At 43.9% G+C, this 23,737-nt stretch overlaps 2 protein-coding genes across 4 annotated transcripts in view; one reads left to right on the forward strand and one right to left on the reverse strand.

The window, feature by feature from the left end:
• The window catches only part of PLEKHH1 (pleckstrin homology, MyTH4 and FERM domain containing H1), a 46,591-nt gene extending 37,177 nt beyond the window's left edge, over window positions 1–9,414 (forward strand). The window contains exons 18-28 of the mRNA XM_004370965.2: window positions 324–500; window positions 869–966; window positions 1,545–1,722; window positions 2,265–2,420; window positions 3,547–3,647; window positions 4,564–4,705; window positions 5,739–5,881; window positions 5,988–6,117; window positions 7,794–7,880; window positions 8,163–8,309; window positions 9,253–9,414. Coding sequence (XP_004371022.1) covers window positions 324–500; window positions 869–966; window positions 1,545–1,722; window positions 2,265–2,420; window positions 3,547–3,647; window positions 4,564–4,705; window positions 5,739–5,881; window positions 5,988–6,117; window positions 7,794–7,880; window positions 8,163–8,309; window positions 9,253–9,414 — 1,521 coding nt within the window. The remainder of the gene's footprint in view (window positions 1–323; window positions 501–868; window positions 967–1,544; window positions 1,723–2,264; window positions 2,421–3,546; window positions 3,648–4,563; window positions 4,706–5,738; window positions 5,882–5,987; window positions 6,118–7,793; window positions 7,881–8,162; window positions 8,310–9,252) is intronic.
• A 1,175-nt stretch (window positions 9,415–10,589) lies between these two features.
• PIGH (phosphatidylinositol glycan anchor biosynthesis class H) lies at window positions 10,590–21,951 on the reverse strand. 3 transcript variants are annotated; one of them, XM_004370966.2, is made up of 4 exons: window positions 21,711–21,951; window positions 14,207–14,416; window positions 13,634–13,717; window positions 10,590–12,164 (listed from the first exon to the last, which is right to left on the reverse strand). In XM_004370966.2, the coding sequence occupies exons 1-4, from the start codon at window positions 21,888–21,890 to the stop codon at window positions 12,072–12,074; spliced, it is 567 nt and encodes a 188-aa protein (XP_004371023.1). In that variant the 5' UTR covers window positions 21,891–21,951; the 3' UTR covers window positions 10,590–12,071. The 3 variants fall into 3 exon arrangements, with proteins under 3 accessions (XP_004371023.1, XP_023582078.1, XP_023582077.1); XM_023726310.1 differs by having other exon boundaries at window positions 13,634–13,681; window positions 21,711–21,939; XM_023726309.1 differs by having other exon boundaries at window positions 13,634–13,714; window positions 21,711–21,939.
• Window positions 21,952–23,737: the final 1,786 nt, after the last annotated feature.

Below are 23,737 nucleotides of genomic sequence, written 5' to 3' on the forward strand. Positions count from 1 at the left end.
ACCTATTTTAGAATATTCTTTGTGCCTGTCTGAGTTTTCTTTTTTTAATTAACCTGTCTTGCTTATGTAATGTAAACATCTTAACGAAAGACTGTATCCCAAAGTACCCCTTCTGAGCAAGCACAGCCTCTCACAAGCAGTGACAATGCTCCCTGTCTAGAAGGGGCTGTCTGTCAGTGAACTGGAGCCTCTCAGGACCCATGGGGGAATGGCCCAGCCTGTTTACTTCCACCCTTGGAGTCAGAGACACCATTCCACTGTCACAGAGGGCAATAATCAGGGGGCCTTCAGTCTTCCTGTGCCCACCGTCCTTTCCCTCCCAGTCCTGCCAGCTCTTCATCAACGTGCCTGTGGAAGCTGCCTCAGTAGACTACCATGTGTCCCTGGCCCAGACGGCACTGCAGGTGTGCCTGGTTCACCCTGAGCTGCAGAGTGAGGTCTACTGCCAACTCATGAAGCAGATTAGCTGTCGCCCACCTCAGAAGTACTCCCTTATGCAGGTGGGTATCTCCAGGGGTGGAGCAGCTGACAGCTGGGCTGCCTTGGAGGTGGGGAAGGTGGAAGGTGGTGACTGGGCAGGTATCCTTGGAGCCTTTCTTATTTCCCAGCTTTTGAGCTAGCCAGTAGACAGCCGTGCTGCTCAGAGCTGCCCCAGTACAGGTGCCCTCGCTGGATTTCTATGCACAATCAGATTGTGTGGTTGCTATTCTGGAAAAGGCTAACCTAGTTGGCCATCCCCAGTACCCACAGATGGCTGGGGGCTCTGGTTTGGGGAAAGAGTGCTTGAAGGCTCTGCAGCACAGGACTGTGAGGGCAGGGGGCGCTGCAGACCCAGCCCTCACCCTCCAATGCCTGTTTCCCCTGGCAGTGCTGGCAGCTCCTGGCTCTGTGTGCCCCACTCTTCCTGCCTCAGCATCACTTCCTCTGGTACATCAAACAGCAGCTCCAACGCCATGCAGACCCCAGGTGAGTGAGTATCATTTCCTCCACCATTCTAACACTGCTAACTATGGCATGATTAAAGAGATGTGGAGGATACGATGATAGACCAAATGGAAAGAGCTTCGTATCGCCTCTACCCCCTTTGCTGGGTGGTACGTGGGGATCTGGGCACGCCAATCCTCGTATCCGTGGATGTTTTTTGGGCACTCTCATGTGAAGCCATGTTGTTGTTAGTTGCTGTTGAATTGGCTCCGATTCTTGGCACCTTATATATAATAGAATGAAACACTGCCTGGTCCTGCATCACCTTAACGATCTTTGATATGTTTGAGCCCACATAAAGCCATATTGCTCTCAAGTTTCCATTCTCTGTTGCTGTATTCTTCTGGCTTCTGGAAGAAAATATCCGCACCAGCAACCTGCAGCACATAGGCCCTGAATGACATATTAATGCCCTCAGAGTCTTTGGGGCTTTTTTCACAGCCTGCCCCAGCCCACAGATTTGACTCTGGCTACGTCTGGGTAGGGACTGAGGATGCCAGTGTGGCAAGGATGAGTGGAGAACCTAATATTCTCCTCTTCCTTCTCCTGTGTCTTTTTAGAAATGAGACTGGCCAGTATGCCACCTATTGCCAGCGGGCAGTGGAGCGCACTCTGCAGACTGGGGAGCGGGAAGCCAGGCCATCTCGCATGGAAGTTGTGTCCATCTTGCTGCGTAACCCCTTCCACCACTCCTTGCCCTTCAGCATCCCTGTGCACTTTGCCAATGGAACTTACCAGGTAAGGAGGCTGGGCATGCTTCCTGCCCTGAGTCTTCTCATATCACTGCCCTACAGGAGAATACTTTTGGTCTAGGTGGATCCTAAGCCTTCTTAGGCTTGGTAGAGTCTTAATAGGCAAGCCAGCAAAAGGGATGGGCCTAGGGCCTGGAGAGGGGGGGTTAGTGCCAATGTGTAGGGAGAAGGGAGCTTGAATCACTTAACTATTAGGTGCTTTTGGAAGTAGATCTTTGGAACCCACTGCATGACTGGGGATCTAAGACACTGAACAAGAAAGTGGCATGACCATGGGCATCCAAAAGCTTGACAGTAAAGGAGGAACAGAGTTCTATGCCCAGTTCCAGGTTACAAGGGGCAGACTCACAGTCCTTAAGCACTTGTCCTCCGCATGTGAATGTGAAACCAGTTTTCTTTGGCCTCTTGCATTCCCCCTTGCTCCGTTAGGCCAGCACTTCCCACTTCCTGTACACAGCTCCCTTCACTAGCCCTGGTGAACTCATCTCGGGAAGTTCACTCTGGGACAGGACATTTCTCTCTCCTCAGGTGGTTGGTTTTGATGGCTCCTCCACAGTTGATGAGTTCCTCCAGCGGCTGAATCAGGAGACAGGCATGAGAAAGTCTTCCCATTCTGGTTTTTCCCTCTTCACGGATGATCCTTCTGGCAGGGACCTGGAACACTGCCTCCAGGGGAGTGTCAAGGTGATAGTCTCCCCACTAAGCTGACTGACATCTCCTGACCACCTTGGGGAGAGAGCGCATCTGGTGGGTGCCTGGCTGTTCAGCAACCCATTTGGTGCCGAGCCCAAGGTGTTCCCACAAGTCACAAAGACACAGATGTGTGATTGGGAAGTGAAAGGTCAGCATTTCTGTGCTATCCTAAAACATACCTGCAGGCAGAGAAAAGCTGTTGTGTGCTCATGTCTCCAGCAACAAGATCTCCGTACCTGTTTCCCGCAAGTGGCCGCACAGCATTCAGGAGAAAAGCTTCTTCTCAGTTCAGTGGAGGAAGGACAGGGAGGCACTTCTCAGCAGCAGCTCCAACCAAGCCTGCTGCCAATATGGACACCTACTCATAGGTGGACACCTGTCTGCCTAGATCCACTGCAAGCCGTGTCGTACACCAGCACCTCCCTTATACCTTGTCTGCAAGGGCCACTAGAGGTCCGCTGTAGGTCCACCCACATTTTAAGGGGGTAGATCCTTATGGTTACCTCTGTAAGCAAAGGCCCTTGACTGGGATTTAAGAAACCTCTACCTTGTATTGTGGTCTGGGATTAGTGCCATGGCAGATATTAAGTGTTTGTGGGAACGTGCTGTAGCACTTGAATATGAGTATTTCAGCGCCAGTATCTGCTTTCTTTATGGTAACAGGACAGAGACTTCTATAGTCTCTTACCCTGCCTGGAATAACTATGTCATGTCTTCTTTGTAAAGTTTCTGGCCCCTGTAAGGCTTTGTTACACAGTAGGCCTCTGGGTATATTTGTTGAAGAAGAGAATGGCAGTCAGTGTATTGGAAATGGAGCCAGTGATATAAGGTCATGTTTTTTGACTGGGGTTGGGGGGAAGCTTGTTCGGGCCAGTGAGGGCAGCATTCCTTCCTTTGCTGCTCATATCATGTACAGGGCTCCTTCCACCTCTCCAGCTATTCATGAGGGAGTCACACACACCTCAGGTCCCAGGAGCGTGAGGCCTCACAGGTCAGCTTCCTGACAGGAGGACAGTCACTCAGCTCTGCTGTTCTGCTCTGTCCAAGTCCAGCCCTAGCTGGACCTGGCTTCCCTTCTTCATGAGCTTTTCTGACTTTCCTCTTTTGCCTCCTCAAGATCTGCGATGCCATCTCCAAGTGGGAACAAGCCCTGAAGGAGCTGCATCCTGGGAAGTCTGAGGGTGGCACACGCATCGTGAAGCTGATGTACAAGAACAGGTCCTGAGCACTGGCTGAGGGTGGGCCAAACATGAGGGCTGCCACTGAGGTGCCAGCTCAGCCCCTCCCCAACTGTGCAGCCTGTCTTGGAGAGGCAGAGGGGCCCAGAGACAGACATAACATTGCTTGGTGGTCATCATCTGGGGGCCCAGGCTGGTTCTGCTCCTGATCCTCTGTGAGGCCCTGGGCAGCTCAGGCTCTCAGTCTGCCTTCCTTTGTACTGCACACACCCGCCAAGAAAACAGACCAACCTCATGGATTACCTTATGAGTAAGATTTTGTATGGGCATTAAATATTTAAGACTAAAGAGTAAGTAGCTCCTATACCAATTCCAGGAAATACAGAAGTAGACATCCTGACTTTCTATCAGTTTAAGTAAGAAAACATCCAAGATATGTCTCCAGACAAATAATTTCCATTGGTCTATTGGAATCTTGGAATCCTGGTGGCACAGGGGTTAAGAGCTTGGCTGCTAACCAAAAGGTCAGGAGTTGGAATCCACCTGCTGCTCCTTGGAAACCCTATGGGGCAGTTCTCTGTCCTGTAGAATCACTATGAGTCAGAATCAACTCCATGGCAATGGGTTTGGTTTTTTGGTTTTATCGGAATCTTAACTCATCCAATTCCCTCATAAGCTATGATTCCATGTACCAGATTCCTCTCACCAAAGCCACTAAGTCTAATGGTATATTCAGAATTAACCACATGCCACTGTTGGTATGAGATCTACATGGCCCTATATCTGCTCTGTGTCATACTGTTAAATTTTTCTGGAGGCAATAAAAGATAGGCACACAAATGGTATAAGAAGTAGTTTCTTTTTTTGAAAATATAGACAAACAGATCCTGAGAAAGCTTCATCCGTATTTGGGAGGCCAGCCAAGTCCTGGCCTCTTCTCATTCTCTTCCCTATAGGCTGTACTTTCGGAGTCAAGTCAAAGGGGAGACCGAGCGAGAGCGGCTGCTGCTTGCCTTCCAGACTAGTGGAGAGATAGTGGCAGGGAGGTTTCCTGTCAACAAGGAACTGGCTCTTGAGATGGCTGCCCTTATGGCCCAGGTAAGTTTCTGTTCAGGAATCTGGAATGTCAGGCTGCCATCTTTGGACTCACGAGGGTGGGGGACACACCATGCAGTGTGAAACACAGCCGAGTCTGCAGATCCCATGGTGGGAGGGCAGCTGTGCTGTCCCTGGCTATCACTGCAAATACAGGCTAAGTGTAGAACACTAGACTTAGAATCCAGAGACCTTCATCTGAGTCCTGGACACCTTCTAGCTGTGAGATCTTGGGCAAGTCACTTTACTTCTCTGTGCTTTAGTTTTCTCTGTATACTGAAAACAAAGTTCTAAGATCATGTATGTGATAATATTTGTAAACCGTCACACACTGTAAGTAGACAAGGAAGAGAAACTCAGTCGGACTTTGACTCTCCTCCCTGTTATCTTTAGGAGACTGTCTTGCCAAAGGTATCTGGGACACCTTCATGGTCCCCATAAGAAAGAGTCTGAACCTACATGCTGGAGAAGGAGGGAAATAATAATAGTTGATCTTTATAATAATCAGCATTTATTGAATACTCTGTAGTCAGCTCTGTGCTAAGCATTTTACATGTATTATCTCAGAGAGTTTAAATAACTTGATCAGGGTCACAAAGTTGGTAAATGGCGGTGCTGGGATTTGAACCAGCTGTCCAACTCCAAAGGCCACACTTGGAACACTACTATACTCTAGAATCTGTAGCATTTTCAATCCTGTATCCCATTTTTATATGCTTTTTGGATTGGAGGCCAGACTTTCCACATTTTTTCCCTTGTCTGCCACTAATTAACTATGCCTTTGGATATCAGGCACTTAACCTCAGCTGCAAAATGAGAGTTGGTCTAGATAATCTCTAATATTCTAGGAGCCTAAGGTTGTTTCTCTAGTGTCTATGAAACTTGACATAAAAGCTCTGTTCACAAGTGTTTTTTACATCCATTCATACTCAACCAACAAAGTAAGGAAGTAATGGTTTATTTCACCTCTCCAGCAGCCCCCCACCTCATCTACCTCTAGATTCTTGACTAGTTTCCCCATGTGCTTCTACCACAGGTAGAATATGGAGACTTGGAGAAGCCTATCCTGCCAGGCCCTGGGGGCACACCTCCTGCCAAGGCTCAGCATCTCCTCCAGCAGGTCCTAGACAGGTTCTTCCCAAGGCGCTACAGACATGGGGCCCCACCTGAACAGCTGAGGTAAGCTGCAAGGTCTTGGGGGTGTATCACTGTGGGGAGGCATGAGCTTTAATGAAAACATGTTGGCACTTCACTGGTACCATTTCTCTCCATCTGTCCAAACTAGGCACCTGGCAGATATGTTGACCACAAAGTGGGGAGCACTGCAAGGCTGCTCCCCTCCTGAATGCATCCGCATCTACTTGACCGTGGCCCGGAAGTGGCCCTTCTTTGGTGCTAAGCTCTTTACTGCTCAGGTAAGTGCCAGTGGTTACCAGTGCAAGGAGTAGTCCACACCCTCAGGAATGCCCCAAATTTCTCCTGGAACTTCCGTCTCCACCTGGCCATGTTTGAGCCAGTCCAGTCTGCAGCCCCTGCCTCCACACTCACAACCACCAGGGGTCGCTAACTCTCCACTCACTTCTGGCATGCTCCAGATTTCCAAGGTCATTGCTTCTGGGCCAGAGTTAGTTCTGGGTGATCCTCATCTATCTTTTAGTTGACTTCTTTGCCAATATTACTCTTGAAAGAAAAGGCAGATCAACTAATTCACACACAAGGGTTCAGACTGAATATGATAACCCTCTCAGGAGTGCTTTCATTTTTAAAAAAGTTTGAATGATAGAACAATGCTTAAACCTAAACAAATAAATCTGGAATAGCTTTACATAGCACACAAGGAAATCAAACTACTTAGGCAACTGTTAATGTTACTATTGGCCAGGTGACCAATAGTAATTTCAATGGAAACTTTTTCTCACTGGGTGTCTGACGTGCATGAACTTTGTATATCATCACCGAAGATTATCGTGTCCTCAAAGCTACTGATCCTCCTGAAGCTACAGATCAGACACTGGACATTCATAGACTCATTCATTCAACAAACAGTTCTTGTGTTCCTACTATGTCTCGGGCATTGTGCTAGTTGTTTGAGGTTACAGGAGGAACAAATAAGACACGTGGAGCTTCCCATCTAATGGGGAAGATACACTTAATCAAATAATCATTCTCCCTATATATGTATATATGTGCATATGTATATATGTATAGGAGCCCTGGTGGCTCAGTGGTTTAAGAGTTTGGCTGCTAACCAAAAGGTTGGCAGTTTGAAGCCACCAGCCCCTCCTTGGAAACCCTATGGGGCGGTTCTACTCTGTCCTATAGGGTTGCTGAGTCGGAATCAACTCGACAGCACCGGGTACGTGGGTATGTATATATGTATAATTTTCAATTAATTTTTTAAAATAAACTGTTAAACAAGTGCTATGAAGGAAAAGTACAGGGGTCTTATAAAAACAGGGTGCCCATTTAGTCTGGGAGGTTAGGAAAAGCTTCCAATAAAGGTGACGTGTCCATCCCTCTCCCCAGCCTTTTAGGAAGGAGAGATAGGAAATCTTCTGGACTACCCTCCTGCAGCTCTGGCAGTGAAAATTAGTTCTCCTAGGAAATGCCCACTAAATAGTCACTCTTCTCACTAGTAGGGTCTAAAGCCCATAAAATTGCATTCTTGCTTCCCTATTTCTTTTACAGTCCCTAGGAAATTGATTGAAGCAAGATGCACTTCAGCTGGGAGGGACTCTGTTCCCCATGCCCATAACAAGGCAGCCAAGGCTGGCCTCTTTTCTGCAGCACAGAGCTTCCCAACTAGTGTTCTGTGGCATGATGGGTTATAGGTATGTCACGAGCTCAATCCCCTTCACGCCTGGACGGTTAGGTAAGTGGCCAGAGCCTCAAGGCTAGATGCCTCCTGCCATGGGCAGCTTTGTCTATTTACTTCAGTAAACAAACACTATTTTTTAGTTCTCGAAGATGAGAAAAAGGTCGGACATTACTGCTTAGCATACCCCTGGATATGCCTTCTTATTCAGAAAGTTCTTACAGTTCAGAATCCCTAGGCTGTGGATATGTCTGATGGGATTTTTCTGTTTCCCAGCCTACCCAGCTGTCTTCCAAGGAGAATACTCTGGTGTGGATTGCTGTGAATGAGGATGGTGTCAGCATCCTAGACCACAACACTATGGTATGGAGGGATGACCCCTTCTTCCTGAACATTGTCTTTTCTTCTCCATGTCTATCGATTGAGCTAAGTGGCCATGGCTTCCCCACCCCTTGCCTAAGCATAGCTGTCCTGTAGAGTCTAGACGTAGCTTGTAGGCATTCAAGACGTAGATCTCCAAATTGTGACCATTTCAGAGTTCTCCTTCCTGGTTAAGGCTACCTGTGCCTAGATGAGAGATGATGGTTCCTAGGTCAGGAGGCCAAGTGGAAAGTTCCCCCAGAATTAACTCGCTCCTTTCCACAGCAAGTGCATGTCACTTACCCCTACTCTTCAGTGACTACCTTTGGTGGCTGCCGGGATGACTTCATGCTTGTGATTAGATCCATTCCAGACCAGAATTCTGGAAAAGGCCATGTTGAGAAGTTGATCTTCCGGATGGCTGCTCCCAAGGTGGGTCTGACAGTTGCTAAAACATTTTACTCTATTGATATGGCGTGGTGGGCTTGGAGCTTAGAGAGGAAACTGGGGTTATAATAGTATTCCAGAAGGGCCCTGCCTCCTTATAAAATATTTGGCCCTGTCTATAATCAGTACTCCAGAAGGTCCAGGTGGAGTTGCATTTCAGTAGTCACTATTGAGCTGCTGGTGGAAAGGGCTGACTGGGGAGGAACTAACTCTGGTCCAGCTACTACTATGCTTTTTACTTTATCATTTTTAGTTCTCTCAAGCCCCAGCACCATGCAGGCCCATTTTCTTTCTTCCCTGCAGCAGGTCCTAGGGCCAGACCAGCTTCCTTTTTAAAGGTATTCTCACTCTGTCTTGAGTTCTGCTGTCCCCAACACTAGCCACAAAGTGGGACAGTCTCCACAGTGCTCCCCGTTCCTTATAGTTTGGTACAGGAAATGTTAACTAGTAAAAATAACAATTGCAAAGGCTCAAAAACCTAAGAAGTTCTGATTTATAGTTCTTGACTCTCTTCTGAGTAACTAGAAACCCTATTGCCTCTACTTTTAATCCTAAGGTTGGAGTTTGCCAAACCTCCTCCTCCTTTAATATCACCCCTGCCAAACAAGAGGACATAACACACTCCTTCCTCCAAGAAGGCCCCCTTCCCCAGCTATGTAGGCAATCGGAGCAGAATGGCTGGTCCTCCTTTCCTCGGGAGGGTACTGTGCATCTCAGAGCACCTCCAGACCAAGAGATGTTCATTTTACTGGGCCTCTAGAGGAACCTCACAGTAATGATCCCCTTTGTACATTTTCTCCCAGGTGGGTATTTAAAGAGATGAAGAAGCTGAACCCCAGAAAGGCTAGGTACCCAACAATCAGTAAGTGAGAAAGCCAGCATTCAAGCCGAGGCCAGTTCAATTCCTTTGTTTCTGTCTTCTCATTAGATTGCAGAGGCTACTCTCATCATGGCCAGCTACATGAACCATTGCTCTGCAACTGTGAACCCACCAACCAACCCGCCTGCTTCCCACCAGCCTTGGGAACTGGATGGACAACAGTTCTTTGCTTCTCTTCCACGTGCTACCAAGGGGCCAACGTTACTGTGAAGATTACTCCCTACCCACGCCCCACCCCTTACACCTGGTCCCTGTAGGATTAACTATATATCCTGGGGTATCTGATACTACTGTGATGGGTCTAACTGTCTCCCACCCCTCCTTGGTTTATTCTGTGAAATGTTTTGAGTATTTCATTGTCTACAAAGCCTTTATTCTCCAGGTTCCTTATGTTTCAGGGCCCAACTTTTCAAAATCTAGACCCAGTGATGAAACTACTTTTTTTCCACAAGAATATTGAGCTCTGGCTGCTACCTTATCTAGACACAGACAGGGAATGGTCCACTGTACCTGAGGGCATCAGTCCTGTACGCCAAGGTACTCTCAGGGAAGTGAGATATTTTTTACTATGTATATGGTCCTTACTTGGGGATTTATACTTGAAGTTTTCCCAACATCCCTGAACAGGATAGGACTAAAATTTCCATTTCAACTGAACTTCTAACAAAGCCTAGAACTCATTAAAACTGGACTTCCTTTCCAGGTGGGAAAGGTACTGGATAAAAAGGAATAGACTCACCCTTCCCCTTTACTGACGAGTAGATGTTTATAGTACCCCTTCTGGGGCATCAGCTCCTATCTTTGCAGAACAACATGGTATCCCTGCTAAGAATGAAACTATTCTCTTACACACTGGACTGTCAGCCAAACTCAGTACCACACACTGTCCAAGCAAGGGCAGGGGGTGGTCCAATCTGACCTCACCCTATCTCATTTTAGCAACTGGACAGGGCTCAGTGAAGGCTGTGCTCACTACTGTAAGGTAAGGTGGTGCTCACTACTGTAGGGTGAGGTGATGCTTATTTGTGTCTCCACTCTTTGAAAGGCCAAGCAAACGTGCTCTGCTTTTTGCTGCTCTGAGAGGCTACCAAAGATGAGTCACGAACACAGAGAACCCCTCCAGGCTCATGGCCCTGAACTGTTCCTCAAGACTTCTGGCAAACTTCCACTGGGAGTTAGTTTGAGGACAGAGGGCATGTATGTGATATCTGTTCTAGCCTAACAGCATTAGGTGAAAGAAATTGAAGTTTTCTTTCCCCTTTAGTCAGAGTGATGACACCAATATCCCCCCTCCAGAACTAGTCGAGAGCAGAGGAGATGACAGTTGTCTCCCACCTTCCCCGAATAGAAAAAACAAAACAAAACGAAGAGTTCACACTCTGATATTCCAACACCTGAGAAAATGAATTTTATTTCATAGTTCTAAGGCAATTTTGCCATTTGTCAGTAAAGTGCTAAAAACTGGATGGGTTTAGCAGTAACATCCAAGAACCAAGCCTTTAACAATGTGTGCTGCTTGCACACTGCAAAAACAATATGCTGGAAGTAGTTTATATATAAACACCTCAGCTGCTGTAAGCTTCCCCTTCTTCACCCTTTAAACTGACAAGCATGATGAAAAAAAGCACATCAGTCTGCCTCTTATAAATGAACTTGACTTTATAAGACAGGCAGTTATACAGCCATCTCCCACTTCTGTTCTGCCTTTTCCACCAGGATTTGGGGATCTAGCTGAGACGTTTCTACCTCAGACAAGTCACATCTCACATATACCACAGGTTCCTAGATAACCTCTCCAGGGCTGGTGTAAAAGGCAGAGATTACAGCTTTGGTTTTTAATATCTTGAGTGTCTCTAGGACCATTGAGGATAACATTATCTGCCAGGGAGGGAAGTTTAAAAAAAAAAAAATTAGGATTCCAAAGAAAGAGTAAGCAAGAATGGAGTTGTTTTCATACTGAACTTGAGGCCATGCTATTTCCCCCACCCTCTCTCCTTCCCAATCCTTCAGGAATCCTCTCTTACTTTATTAATTTTATACAAAAGAAACTTCCTTGTAAACAAACGTTTCTACAGTTCTCTTGTTTATCCTTCTTTAACACGCAAGTCCCACATCTGGAAACCAAAGTCAAATGTCTGTCTGACCTTTTGTCTCATCCCTCTTGGAAAAAGCTTTTGAAACTGTAGCTAATGCTGAGTAACAGAAAAGTATTCATGTGCTTGACACCCATGACTGAAATGCCATGATTGTGTTTGTCAATAAAAAGCAGCTGTCTGTGAACCAGGCAATTATTGTGTATGTTTTGGAAGGAGATTTGTTTATTAAGAGAGTTATAAATTAACCCTGTACAGAACACAGGAGCTAGGTGGACACAGAATGGTCTTTTGTGGGACATTTCTTCCTTCTAACTAGTACCTGAAGGGCTGGCCTTTTTATTATTAACTGTTATACAGTGGTGCTATGCAGCTGGAAATGATACCTTTCTCAAGAGATCTGATGTCAGTTTCCCACTGTCTTGCTCCACAAATTTCAACACAAAGTAAACTAAATGTGCTTAGGAATTTCACAAAAGTGCTCTTTGCTGATATTATTTTTGCAATATCGTTTCTTAAAGTCTCCCCTCAGTTGGTAAAGAAGGCAAAACCTTACAAGGGGAACACTAAGCTACACAGAAATATGTTGCTCAGCATCACACGAGTTAGGTTTCCAGTCACCTCCTCTATGGCTCTGAGATCCACAGCATCCATCCACACTGGTTCCTAGAACTGTGTCCACGTGATGGTTTAGAATACAGAAAGTAAACCAGCCACTATGGCTTAAGAGTCACCTCCCATGGAAGACAATACTGGCCTTTTGAGTGGTGGGACTCATGGGCTTGTTGATGTGGCTTTCTGGTGTGCCAGGATCTCCTGGCAGCTCCTGTACACTTCAATCAAGCAGTCCAGCCGGGGCTTGGCACTCTGAATTCCAAAGGGAAGAAATGCAGAGTCAAGATGAACATAAGAGAGTGCTCAGTGGTGTTGCATCCATGTGCAAACTCAATCACTCACCCACATCAAGGGGCATAAATGGCAGAGATGTGAGCTCAAAGAGCAGGAAGTTCAGACCTCAAAGCACCTTGCTGGGAGGACTCCAAAACTATGCCCACAGCCCAGCCTGTGACTTGTGTGAGGCAGAAGCTCAAAAGACAATTTTTTAATCTGTCTAAATTTCACGACCTCTAAGAGTAAGCAAGAGGAATAACAAGGACAGACCCTCTCAGTAAGTGTTACAAGCTAACACAGAGTCCTCAGAGACCAGAAGGACAGTTTAATATGTAAATACTGGAAAACATTTTTTGAAATGAAATGTAACACAACCAAAACTGAAAGAAAAGCCACAGAATGGGGAAAATATATATGGAAAGAATATTTAATAAAAGTTTGCTACCCAAAATATATAAAGAATTGTTACATAACTAATTATCTAGACTCGACTCGACTACTACAGGAGATAGTTTAAAACAAAACACTGACAAGAAATACATATAAGGAAATATGAAGAGTGAATCATTTAAAAAGATACAAATTTAATAATTTTAAAATGCCTTTACCTACATATTAAACTAAAAAAACAGTTGAATCCACTGCTAGCCAAGACTGCGGAAAAGCCAAGTACAAATTCCCAATAGCATGTTAAAGTGGTCCAATCTCTGCAGCCTAATCTCAAACACTAAAAAAACCCATAGAACTACTCATAAACTTTAATAAAATAGTTACAATTTGAAACTATAATGCAAAAAAAAATTTTTTTTTAAATCGTGAAAAAGGAAGAGCAGTGAGGCAGGGTTAAATGCATACATAAATATGCACCTATAAAGTAATTTATTATAATCATGTTTGTACAAGTGGTTTTTTATAAGAGCAAAACAAGAAATAATCTGGACACAATTTAAAAAGTTAGCAACAGAGCGGCTAAAGTAAACTATGATATTTCAACATGATGGAATAATATATAATTAAGTATAATGGCCTTGCATATGCATGAAAATGCATATTAAATAAAAAGCAAAACACAAAATGTATATAATATGTGTAGGTATATGTGTAGATTAATGACATCTATGCAAAACTGTATAATGGTAAACTGAGAGTCAAAGTACATGAATGGTAATTTATAGGCAGAAGTTGCTACGTATTTATTTTTTCTCTAAAATTTGCATGAATTCATTTTATTTTTGAAAGCCTATAGTTGCCTCAGAGAGGAACTTCTAAAATAACTAAAATCCTAACTCTTGCTGGAAATAGCTGCCAGGTATCCTCAAAAACTCTGACAAAAGTTTACATTCTGACTGAGCATAAACAGCAGTGCATATGCAGGGAGTGAGTAGGAGAGGAGGTAGAGGATTTCTCTGGAGAAAGAAAACTTAAGAAAAGTGTTCTGTGCTCACCTGGAAGACAGGTACTACTTGGGATATCCCATGTGGTTCCACTGGATCCTTCAATAAAATGCAGAGGTAGTAAATCACCTTCTGCTGTAAGAAAGAAACCAAACAGCAGAAGTCTAAGTGAAACTCTATTTTTTCTTTTTCTTCTTCAAGGGGAGGCTCAAAACTTCTTCATAAATAGTTATCTCTAAGTAGTAGAACACTTGATAACCTTGAAATGGGAAAGGAGAAGTATAGTCTCATTCTTTAAATAAAAAAAAAAGATGATTTTGAAGGTGGGCTAGAAACTAAAGTTGAAGTGCTAATACCTTATTTATAAAAACCTATTGCTTCTCTTTAAAAATAAAGAGTCTTACCTTTTCAACATAAGTTTTACTCTTATGGTTTATAGACAAGTCAGCCAAAAAAGGAAACACTACAAGTACTGGAGCAGAAGAGTCCTCAAGTTTAATTCTGTGGCATCAAATACTTCAGGTATTTGATGTCATAGAATTAAAAACTCAGTTTAGATTCAGGAACACCTCATCTGCCACTTCCTCCAGAAAGGCCTGTAATACTTATTATACAAACACTTACCATGTAAATAGCCTCATTAATGACAATATCCTTCACTTTGTCCATCTCAATGAAGGTGGTGCTTTCTTTGCCTGAGGCGTAGGATGAGGTCATCTGGATGCCCAGGGAATCAATGATTAACAGAGCCTCCTGATCAATCTTCACAAAATGGAGGTAACCAAGCAGGCCTAAGAGGGTGATGAAGATGGCAGCAGAGAGGATCATGCTGTTCTGAAGAGAGAGCCAGACACAGGCAGTAAGATTACCAAGTGGTCCTCCACACATTGCTGCTGTGTAACAAATCAGCTCGGGGTGGGGGGATGGGGGACAGAGTGGGACAAAGGAAAGGCAAAAATCTTTGTTCTACTATGAGTTGACATGATGAAAGAAACAGACATAAGAGGAAACCATACAAAAAAGGAAACCACTTTTATCTGGGTTCTGAGGTGCTATGCAAGTATACAGGAGTCCTTGGGTGGCGTAAATGGTTAAGTGCTTGACTACTAGCAGAAAGGTTGGCAGTTCGAACCCACCCAGAGGTGCCTCGGGAGACAGGCCTGTCGATCTGCTCCTGAGAGGTCACAGGCTTGAAAACCCTATGTAACAGTTCTATTCTGCACACATGGTGTCACCATGAGTCAGAATCAACTTGATGGCAACCAACAACACCCAAGTGTACAGTGAAATAGATCCAGACAGCTTCCAAATGGATAGGTTTGTTGAGGAGAACCCACAGCAAAATGTCCACCATCACACCAATCTCAGAGATTTTTCTTCCAAAGTGCATTTTAGGGACCCAGATCTTTTCCTCTCATGCTCCCTCAGCAGAATATATACTGCAAAATCATACACAGAACAACTGTCATGTACTTAGCACTAGTGCAGCAGATACTACTCATTGCCTATGCAACTGCCACTTCTTCCTAATAGAACTTAGACTGAATCATGACTGGTTGCCACTCCTTTTGCCAATGATTGGTTAGGAATGGGCACATGACAAGTCTGGCCAATGAGATGTCAGGGGAGGTCTGCTCAAGGGGCTTCTGAAAAACTTACTTCATCTTAAAAAGAGAGCTAAGGAAGAGAAGGTCCTTTCTTTGTGAGGTTTATGGTGAGGTTTTGATGCCATGGCCTCCGCCAGATGAAGTGAAGAGCTAAGCTGAAGACAAGTAGTGTACACGGAGGAGGGAAGAGCCATAAGATGAAAAGAACCAGCGTCCAGTGAATATCTTATGTAATCAAACTCTGAAGACCTTCTACCTCTGGACTTCTTGTTTTATTAAATAATAAAGTTCCTTATCCTTTAAGTCTCTTTTAGTAGTTTTGGGTTACTTGCAGCTAACTTTGTCTAATGGATATCGTAAGGGCTCAAAAATGGTAGCTATTATTTATCCCCTTGGAAACCCGGATGGCGTAGTGGTTAAGAGTTTGGTTGCTAACCAAAAGGTTGGCAGTTTGAATCCACCAGGCGCTCCTTGGAAACCCTATGGGGCAGTTCTACTCTGTCCTATAGGGTCGCTGTGAGTCAGAATCGACTTGACGGCAATGGGTTTTTGTTTTTTTATTTATCCCCTTGATTCTAAGATACACGTTTACAACCTTTTAACATTTCTGGAGGTGAAATGTGTCCTTCAACTGATGTGTGTTTCTTTCACACGGCATCGCTTTCTCTTTTTTCCCACAAAGTTGTTATTTAAAATAATGGCACTTTGATGACTTAGAATCGAAGAAATATGGTAATTTATGATACTTCCTACAGATTGTCATTGCTTGAGGACAGGAAGCACCTTCTTATTCTTAGTATTTTTGTTCTTCCACCTAACACTCTTAAGTGCTAGATCAAGGGTCTACAAACTATTCAAGGCTTGTGCCTGTTTTTGTACAGCCCATCCTGAGCTAAGAATGGCTTTTACATTTGGGTGAAACAAAGAAGAATGTGTGACAGATAACACATGCAGCCCACAAAACCTAAAATAGTTACTATCTGGCTCTTTAAAGAAAAAGTGTGCTAGATAACCTCGTACTCGATAGAAGGATTTGGTGCTGGGTATCTGATGATCCAAAAATATCTACTTTGAGCATCTGGGGTCTTAAAAACCTGTGAGCAGCCATCTAAGATACTCCACTGGTCTCACCCCTTCGGGAGCAAGGGAGAGTAAAGAAAACAAGACACAAGGGAAAGATCAGTCCAAAGGACTAACGGACTACAACGACCATGGCCTCCACCAGATTGAGTCCAGTACAACTAGATGGTGCCTGGCCACCACCACTGACTGCTCTAACAGGGATCACAACAGAGGGTCCCGGACAGAGCTGAAGAAAAATGTAGAACAAAATTCTAACTCACAAAAAAAGACCAGACTTAATACTTATACACTGTTGGTGGGAATGTAAAATGGTACAACCACTTTGGAAATCAATTTGGCACTTCCTTGAAAAGCTAGAAATAGAAGTACCATACGATCCAGCTATCTCGCTCCTTGGAACATATCCTAGAGAAATAAGAGCTGTCGCATGAATAGATATACGCACACCCATGTTCACTGCAGCACTATTCACAATAGCAAAAAGGTGGAAACAATCTAGGTGCCCATCAACGGATGAATGGATGAACAAATTATGGTATATCCACACAATGGAATAATACGCAATGATAAAAAACAACGATGAAGCCATGAAACATCTTATAACATGGAGGAAGCTGGAGGTCATTATGCTGAGTGGATTTAGTCAGTCACAGAAGGACAATTATTGTATAAGACCACTACTATAAGAACTCGAGAAAAGGTTTAAACACAGAAGAAAACATTCTTTGATGGTTATGAAGGTGGGGAGGGAAGGTGAGGGTTATTCACTAACTAGATAGTAGACAAGAATTATCTTAGGCAAAGGGAAGGACAGCACACGCTACAGGGGAAGTCAGCACAACTGGACTAAACCAAAGCTAAGAAGTTTCCTGAATACAATCAAACACTTCCAGGGAGAGAGTAGCACGGGTGGGGGTCTGGGGACCATGGTTTCAGGGGACAACTAGGTCAACTGGCATAACAAAGCTTATTAAGAAAATGTTCTGCATCCTACTTTGGTGAGTGGTGTCTGGGGTCTTAAAAGCTAGTGAGCTGCCGTCTAAGATGTATCAATTGGTCCCAACCACCTAGAGTAAAGGAGAATGAAAACACCAAAGACACAAGGAAAGTATTAGCCCAAGAGACAGAAAGGGCCAATAAACCAGAGACTTCATCAGCCTGAGACCAGAAGAACTAGATGGTGCCGGACTACCACACTGACCGCCCTGACAGGAAACACAACAAAGAGTCCCTGATGGAGCAGGAGAAAGGTGGGCTGCAGAACTCAAATTCTAGTAAGAAGATCAGGCTTAATGGTCTGAGACTGGAGGAACCCCAGAAAGCACGGCCTCAGGATTCTCTATCCACCCAGAACTAAGACAATTTCCAAGGCCAACTCTTCAAAGACTGGACTGGACTGTGGGACATAAAATTATACTCATGAAGAGTGTGCTTCTTAGCTCAAGTAGATACATTAGACTAAATGGGCAGCTTCTGTCCGGAGGTGAGATGAGAAGGCAGAGAGGGTTAAGAGCTGGTCGAACGGACATGGGTAATCAGGAGTAGAAAGGAGGAGTGTGCTGTCACAGTATAGGGAGAGCAATTATGGTCACATAACAATGTATGTATAAATTTTTCTATAAGAGACTAATTTGAAATGTAAATTTAAACTACAACAATAAACAAAAAAACAAACAAAAAAAAGACCAGACTTACTGGCCTGACAGAGACTGGAAAAACCCCGAGAGTATGGCCCCTGGGTACCCTTTTAGCTCAGTAATGAAGTCACTCCCAAGGTTCATCCTTCAGCCAAAGATTAGACAGCCCCATAAAACAAAATGAGACTAATGGGGCACAACAGTCCAGGGACAAGGACTAGAAGACAGCAGGGGACAGGAAAGCTGGTAACAGGGAACCCAAGGTTGAGAAGGGACAATATTGACATGTCATGGGATTGTTAACCATTGTCATAAAATATGTGTACTAACTGTTCAATGAGAAACTATTTGTTCTGTAAACCTTCATCTAAAGTACAATTAGAAAAAACAAAAACTGGTAAGAAAGATAATGTTTTGAAGCAGCATGTCCAGATTACTTTGTATACAGAATTTCACTGTATTGAATAAATCCGGTTGGAGACAATATATATACATTTACTTTAAGTTAACTAACTGCCCGGTATCTAGTACAGTGTCTTGTACATAGTCTGAACTGAATAAGCATTATGGAAGAATAGCTCATAAAATAAAGAATATTACCAGTGAGTACTGCATACCTTTAAGAAATCATCTATATGAGACCAAATGGTCAACAATTCCTCTAAAGCAAAGATGAAAGGGTAAGGGGATAGGGAAATAAGATTCCGAGAAGGGAAATATCCAGAAGGGAATTAATGAGAATGTTAAAACATTGTGAAAAATGTAACCAATGCCTCTGAACAGTATGTGTAGTAATTGTTAAATGGGAACCTAACCTGCTGTGTAAACTTTCACCAAAGACACAATAAAATATTATTTACAAAAAAAGAATGGAGAGGAGTAAAATCCAGTCCTGGCCCTTATAGGTTTATTAGAGGCAAAAGCCTCACATATAAAATATTTTGGAGAATAATATGATACTGTAAGTGCTGAAAGAAGGGTTAAAAAAAAGAGAGACATAAAAGTACAATGGAACATCCCATGAAGACTTCCAATGGAGCAGGATTTAATTAGCCAAGAGGAGGTGGTCGTGGGTATTGACGGATATAGTTTGTTGAAAAGGAAGAGGAAAGAATATTCCAGGTTGCAATAAATAAGGTAAAAACCTGCAACTTTTATAGAACCATGAATTCAAAAACGGAAAGGGAAGAAGGGTAAGGAATAGTAAACGCTTAGGAGATTTGATCCATGTCAGCTTTCCAATAAGGTAATCCCTGACAAAAAACTTTATCGCTACCTACATTTTTTCTACTTCATCTTTTTTTTCCTGTCTAGAACTCTAATAATTCGATATTCGTTTGGGTTAGGATTAAGCCGCTATATAAAGAACTAACATCTTTGAATGAATTCCTTCAATCAGATTTCTTCTCACTCTTAAAACCTAGCTGAGATTCATTACTCTGAGGAAAAGTTTTGAGTAGGAGGAAAAATAAGAAATTTTGGTACACAGAGCTCTTAGGAAGTGTTGCAGTAAAGTTTAAAGGAAGATGAGATCACTGAGTTCTGGGCAGGTACTTGATGGGGGTAGGAGCAGGGTACACCGGGATGACAGGGAAAAGTAAAAAATGGAGCTGGCATAAAAACAAAATTTTCCTATTTTAAAATTTTTTCTAAGATCAGACTTCCTCATGGGGGAAGCAACACAGTATAAAGGAAAAGAAAGGGTTTCAGAATCAGATAGCCTTGGGTCTGAATCCTAGATCTACCACTTACTAACTCTGTAGCTTTGTGACCTTTGATAAGTTTTTACTCTTTCTGAGCCTTGGTTTTCTTCTAAGGTTGAAATGAGGTATTCAGTAAAACACCAGGCACTAAACAGGCATTTAATACATATCTGTCCCTGCTCCCCATGTGACCACATGGCCAGAACTCAGGCTAGTATTAAAAGTCAACTATATTTGCCCAAGAGACAGAATGGGCCACATAAACCAGAGACTTCATCATCCTGAGACCAGAACTAGGTGGTGCCTGGATACCACCAATGAACGTCCTGACAGGTAACATAACAGAGAGTCCCTGATGGAGCAGTAGAAGGATGGGGTGCAGAACTCAAATTCTAGAAAGAAGACCAGACTTAATGGTCTGACTGAGACTGGGGGTGCCCTGGAAAGCATGGCCCCTGGACTCTCTATCAGCCCAGAACTGAAACAATTTCCGAGGCCAACTCTTCAGACAGGGACTGGTCTGGACTGTGGAACATAACGTGATACTCGTAAAGAGAGTGAATCTTAGTCAAGCAGGTACAAGAGACCAAAGAGGCAGCTTCTGTCCAGAGGTGAGATGGGAAGGCAGAGAGGGTTAGGAGCTGGTTGAACAGTCATGGAGAATCATGGGCGGAAAGGAGGAGTGTCCTGTCGCAGAATGGGGTGAGCAGTTAGGGTCTCATAACAATGTATGTATAAAAATTTTGTATGGGAGACTAACTTGAAATGTAAACTTCATTTAATTACAACAATTAAAAAAAAAAAGTCAACTATATTATAAAATTTAAAAAAAACATTGGTGAACTGTCCTGGCAACTTAATCATTTGTATCACTATTTCAAGTGACTTATGAACAAACTTTTCCATACAACTTGGTACAGATTAGACTAATCTTAGTAGGCAGATAGTTCTAGATACATTAACTTACCATGCTCTGAAATATGCTGTGATAGCAAACAAGCTAATGGATGCAGTAATGGAAACAATACCAAAATACAGAAACAAATAGCTCTGCTGTATTTAGCTCTGGTCAGATCATTCCTGGAATAATATATTCTATCCAGGGCACTATACATGAAACTAGAATTTACCCTAGAATTCCTTTTAATTGAGGGCTGTCACAAAGTTATTACATTTGACCCACACTACAATACTGCCAAAGGAGTCCTGGTGGCACTGCTAACCAAAAGGTCGGTGGTTTGAACTCACCAGCCACTCCTCGGGAGAAAGATGCAGCAGTTAGCTTCGGTAAAGATTACGGCCTCGGGAACCCTATCGCGGCAGTTCTGCTCTGTCCTATAGGGTCGCTATGAGTCGGAATCGATTGGAGAGCACACAACAATACTGTGAAGCTGGTGTGGCAAATATTAATTCCATTTTAGAGATGTGAAAACTGAGGCTCAGAAAAAATGAGTCTGGAAATTGAGCACAGAAACTACCAATGTCCGAAAATTTCAAAATTCTTTAGAATACTTGAAGATGGGGAAAGGATTGAGGGAGGTAGATAGATTGCCATGAAAAACAGATTAGGAAGAACTACAAAAGCTGCTTTCAAGCTCTTATCTTAAATAACATGTGTGTATGTATCTAGACATATATACATCCACACTTGTAGAGGCAAAGACAGTTTCTGGAAGACTATATAAGGTATTGTTAACAATGATACTTCTGAGCAGTGGAAGTAATGGATGAGGGCGACCCACTAACCGTTCTCTGAACTCTTGGAATTAAATTACTATAAGCATAACTACACAGCGCACAAAGAAGTTTAAGTTTTAGGCTGTCGTGCAAGGGCTAAGATGTGTGCTGGGTGGATCCACAAAAGCAGAGCAGGGACCCATGAGAGGCAGAAGGTACAAGAGCACAAACTTCACCATACGTAATGAAAAGAGCCGTCCAGCAGGGGAACAGCGTCTCCAGAACCAGCGAGTCCCAGTCCTCCGACCATACAACTGTAGGAGAGTCCGGAAAGGGCCCCGAGCTCGACCAAAAAGACCCCAAAGAGCCTTCCAAATGCGAGCCCCTACTCAGACGGCGGGAGAGGCCGACCCGCCATTACCTCACAGAGGGTGAAGAATCCGTAGGCCGCCAGCCACACGGTGCAGGTGACAGCGGTGAGCGAGCGCAGCGAGAGCGGAGGGGAGCTGAGGCAGAACTCCCGGCAAGACGGAGAGTAGTAGCGGCGCTGCAGCGTCAGGCTGCCGCCGCAGATATCCAAGAAACTCTGCTCTTCCTCCATGGCCGGCTCGCACCGACCCAGCCTGGCCGCGCCGCGCCACTCTAGCCCGCCCCACCGCGCCGTCTCGCTGTCTCTAGGCCCACTTCCGGAGAGCGGGGTAGGCAAGCCCCCGTCCCGCCCCACGCTCAGCGCAGCCGCAGTTCCGCGCGGAGAGCCTAGGAGGTTAGTCGAAGGGTTAATCGCGTTCCCGCCGTGTTCCGCCGCTCTCTTCGGATTCTTTGTCTCCTGCAAAGAGTCGTAGGGGAGCAACAACTCGGCAGACAGATAAAAACTGCTATTAACAAACTTGCTTTCGCTCGACAAACTGATTTATATTTCTAAGCCAGAATACTCCCCAAGGACACAGTTCACGTTCATGCATTCCATTCGTTCTTTTATTTGTTGCATATTTAATGAGCACCTATTGTGTACTAGTTTTAAGTGCTGAGGATACAGTGGTGAGTAACATTGACAAGGTCCCTATCCTCAGGTAGCGTCCTGTCTAGTGGGAGAAACAATATGGAAATAATTTCAGAATGCAGTTGGCAGTAATGTGATGACCGCAGGCAGGGGTGGGTGGACTGGAGACTTTGAATAGGGCATTCAAGGGAAGGTCTCTCTGAAAAGGAGACTTTGGAGCTAGAAGGATGAGAAGGAGCCAGACACTGGTCTAGGGGAGTTCTGCACTTGGACTTTGCCAGGAAAAAGGACCAGCAAAGACGAAGTCCTCGAGGCTGGAACAAGGTTGGCTTATTGGAGGAATATAAAGGCTAGAGAGACAGGTGCATGGGGTCAGGTAGGTAAAAGATCCAGAAGGGTCTTGTAGACTCTGTAAGGAGTTAGATTTCACTGTCTAGCTTTTCTCTCCCAAACCTCTGCTGGGAGGTAGACAGCAGGAGTGTGAAATGCAGTATATGGAAGGTAAGATTACTAAACTTACGTAATAGCTGCCTGTGGGTTCCCTCTTCTTACCTCAGATGTGGCCCATGAGCTGCCACGTGGCCTGTTAAAACAGTTATGATGCTTCAGTCCTTAGGCAGAGCCATGGAATGAACTGATCCCTTTGTGTATAAGGATAAATGGCATAAAGATTTCACCAGCTTTAAGTCTCTGCGATGCAAGTCACAGTCAATTTCTCCATTCTCATCCAGAATTTTTTTTCCTTTTCCTAGAGAATTTTCTTTAAAACTTGCTTTGTTTTTCCAATTTCATTTCTGGGCCCCGAATCTTCCAACCAATATATATTTTTGCAAATATCGTTTAATGTCTTTCATAATTATAAAAGTAATATTTGCATATTGTTAAAAATTTGGGGTTTTTAAAAATACAAAAAAGGAGAAAGTTGTAAACCAGTGGTATCTCCACCACTGAGAGATAAGCACTGTTGCTGTTTTAGAGAAACCTCTAGCCCTGGAGTTCTTACCCAGGCTCCACTGAAAGAATTCAGTCTGTGGGCTTGGATGGGGAAAAAATTGCATCTTTAGTTTCATTAACTTCTAATTGAAATTTAACATTTATTTTGATTTGAGTACAGACACAAACCAAGTAGTATTAGCAGTGATTGTGTCACCAATGGAAATCACAAATATTTTCATTTCACAGTAATTGTTATAGATATCTCAAAAAGTCATTTGCACTCATCACTACTTCAAAATTGCAGTAATTATTAGACCCACCACTAGATCTTGTTATTAATGTGTCAGTAAAGAGATATATATGGCTATAACACATTTAAAAAATATTTTGATAACCATATTTCAATTCAAGGAGCCCTGGTGGCACAGTAGTTAAGCACTTGGCTGCCAACCGAAAGGTCGGTGGTTTGAACCTACTAGCAGCTCCTCAGAATAAAAATGTGGCAGTCTGCT

Source organism: Trichechus manatus, unplaced genomic scaffold (assembly GCF_000243295.1).
Source record: "Trichechus manatus latirostris isolate Lorelei unplaced genomic scaffold, TriManLat1.0 scaffold00010, whole genome shotgun sequence".
In the NCBI taxonomy this organism is placed as follows: Eukaryota; Metazoa; Chordata; class Mammalia; order Sirenia; family Trichechidae; genus Trichechus; species Trichechus manatus.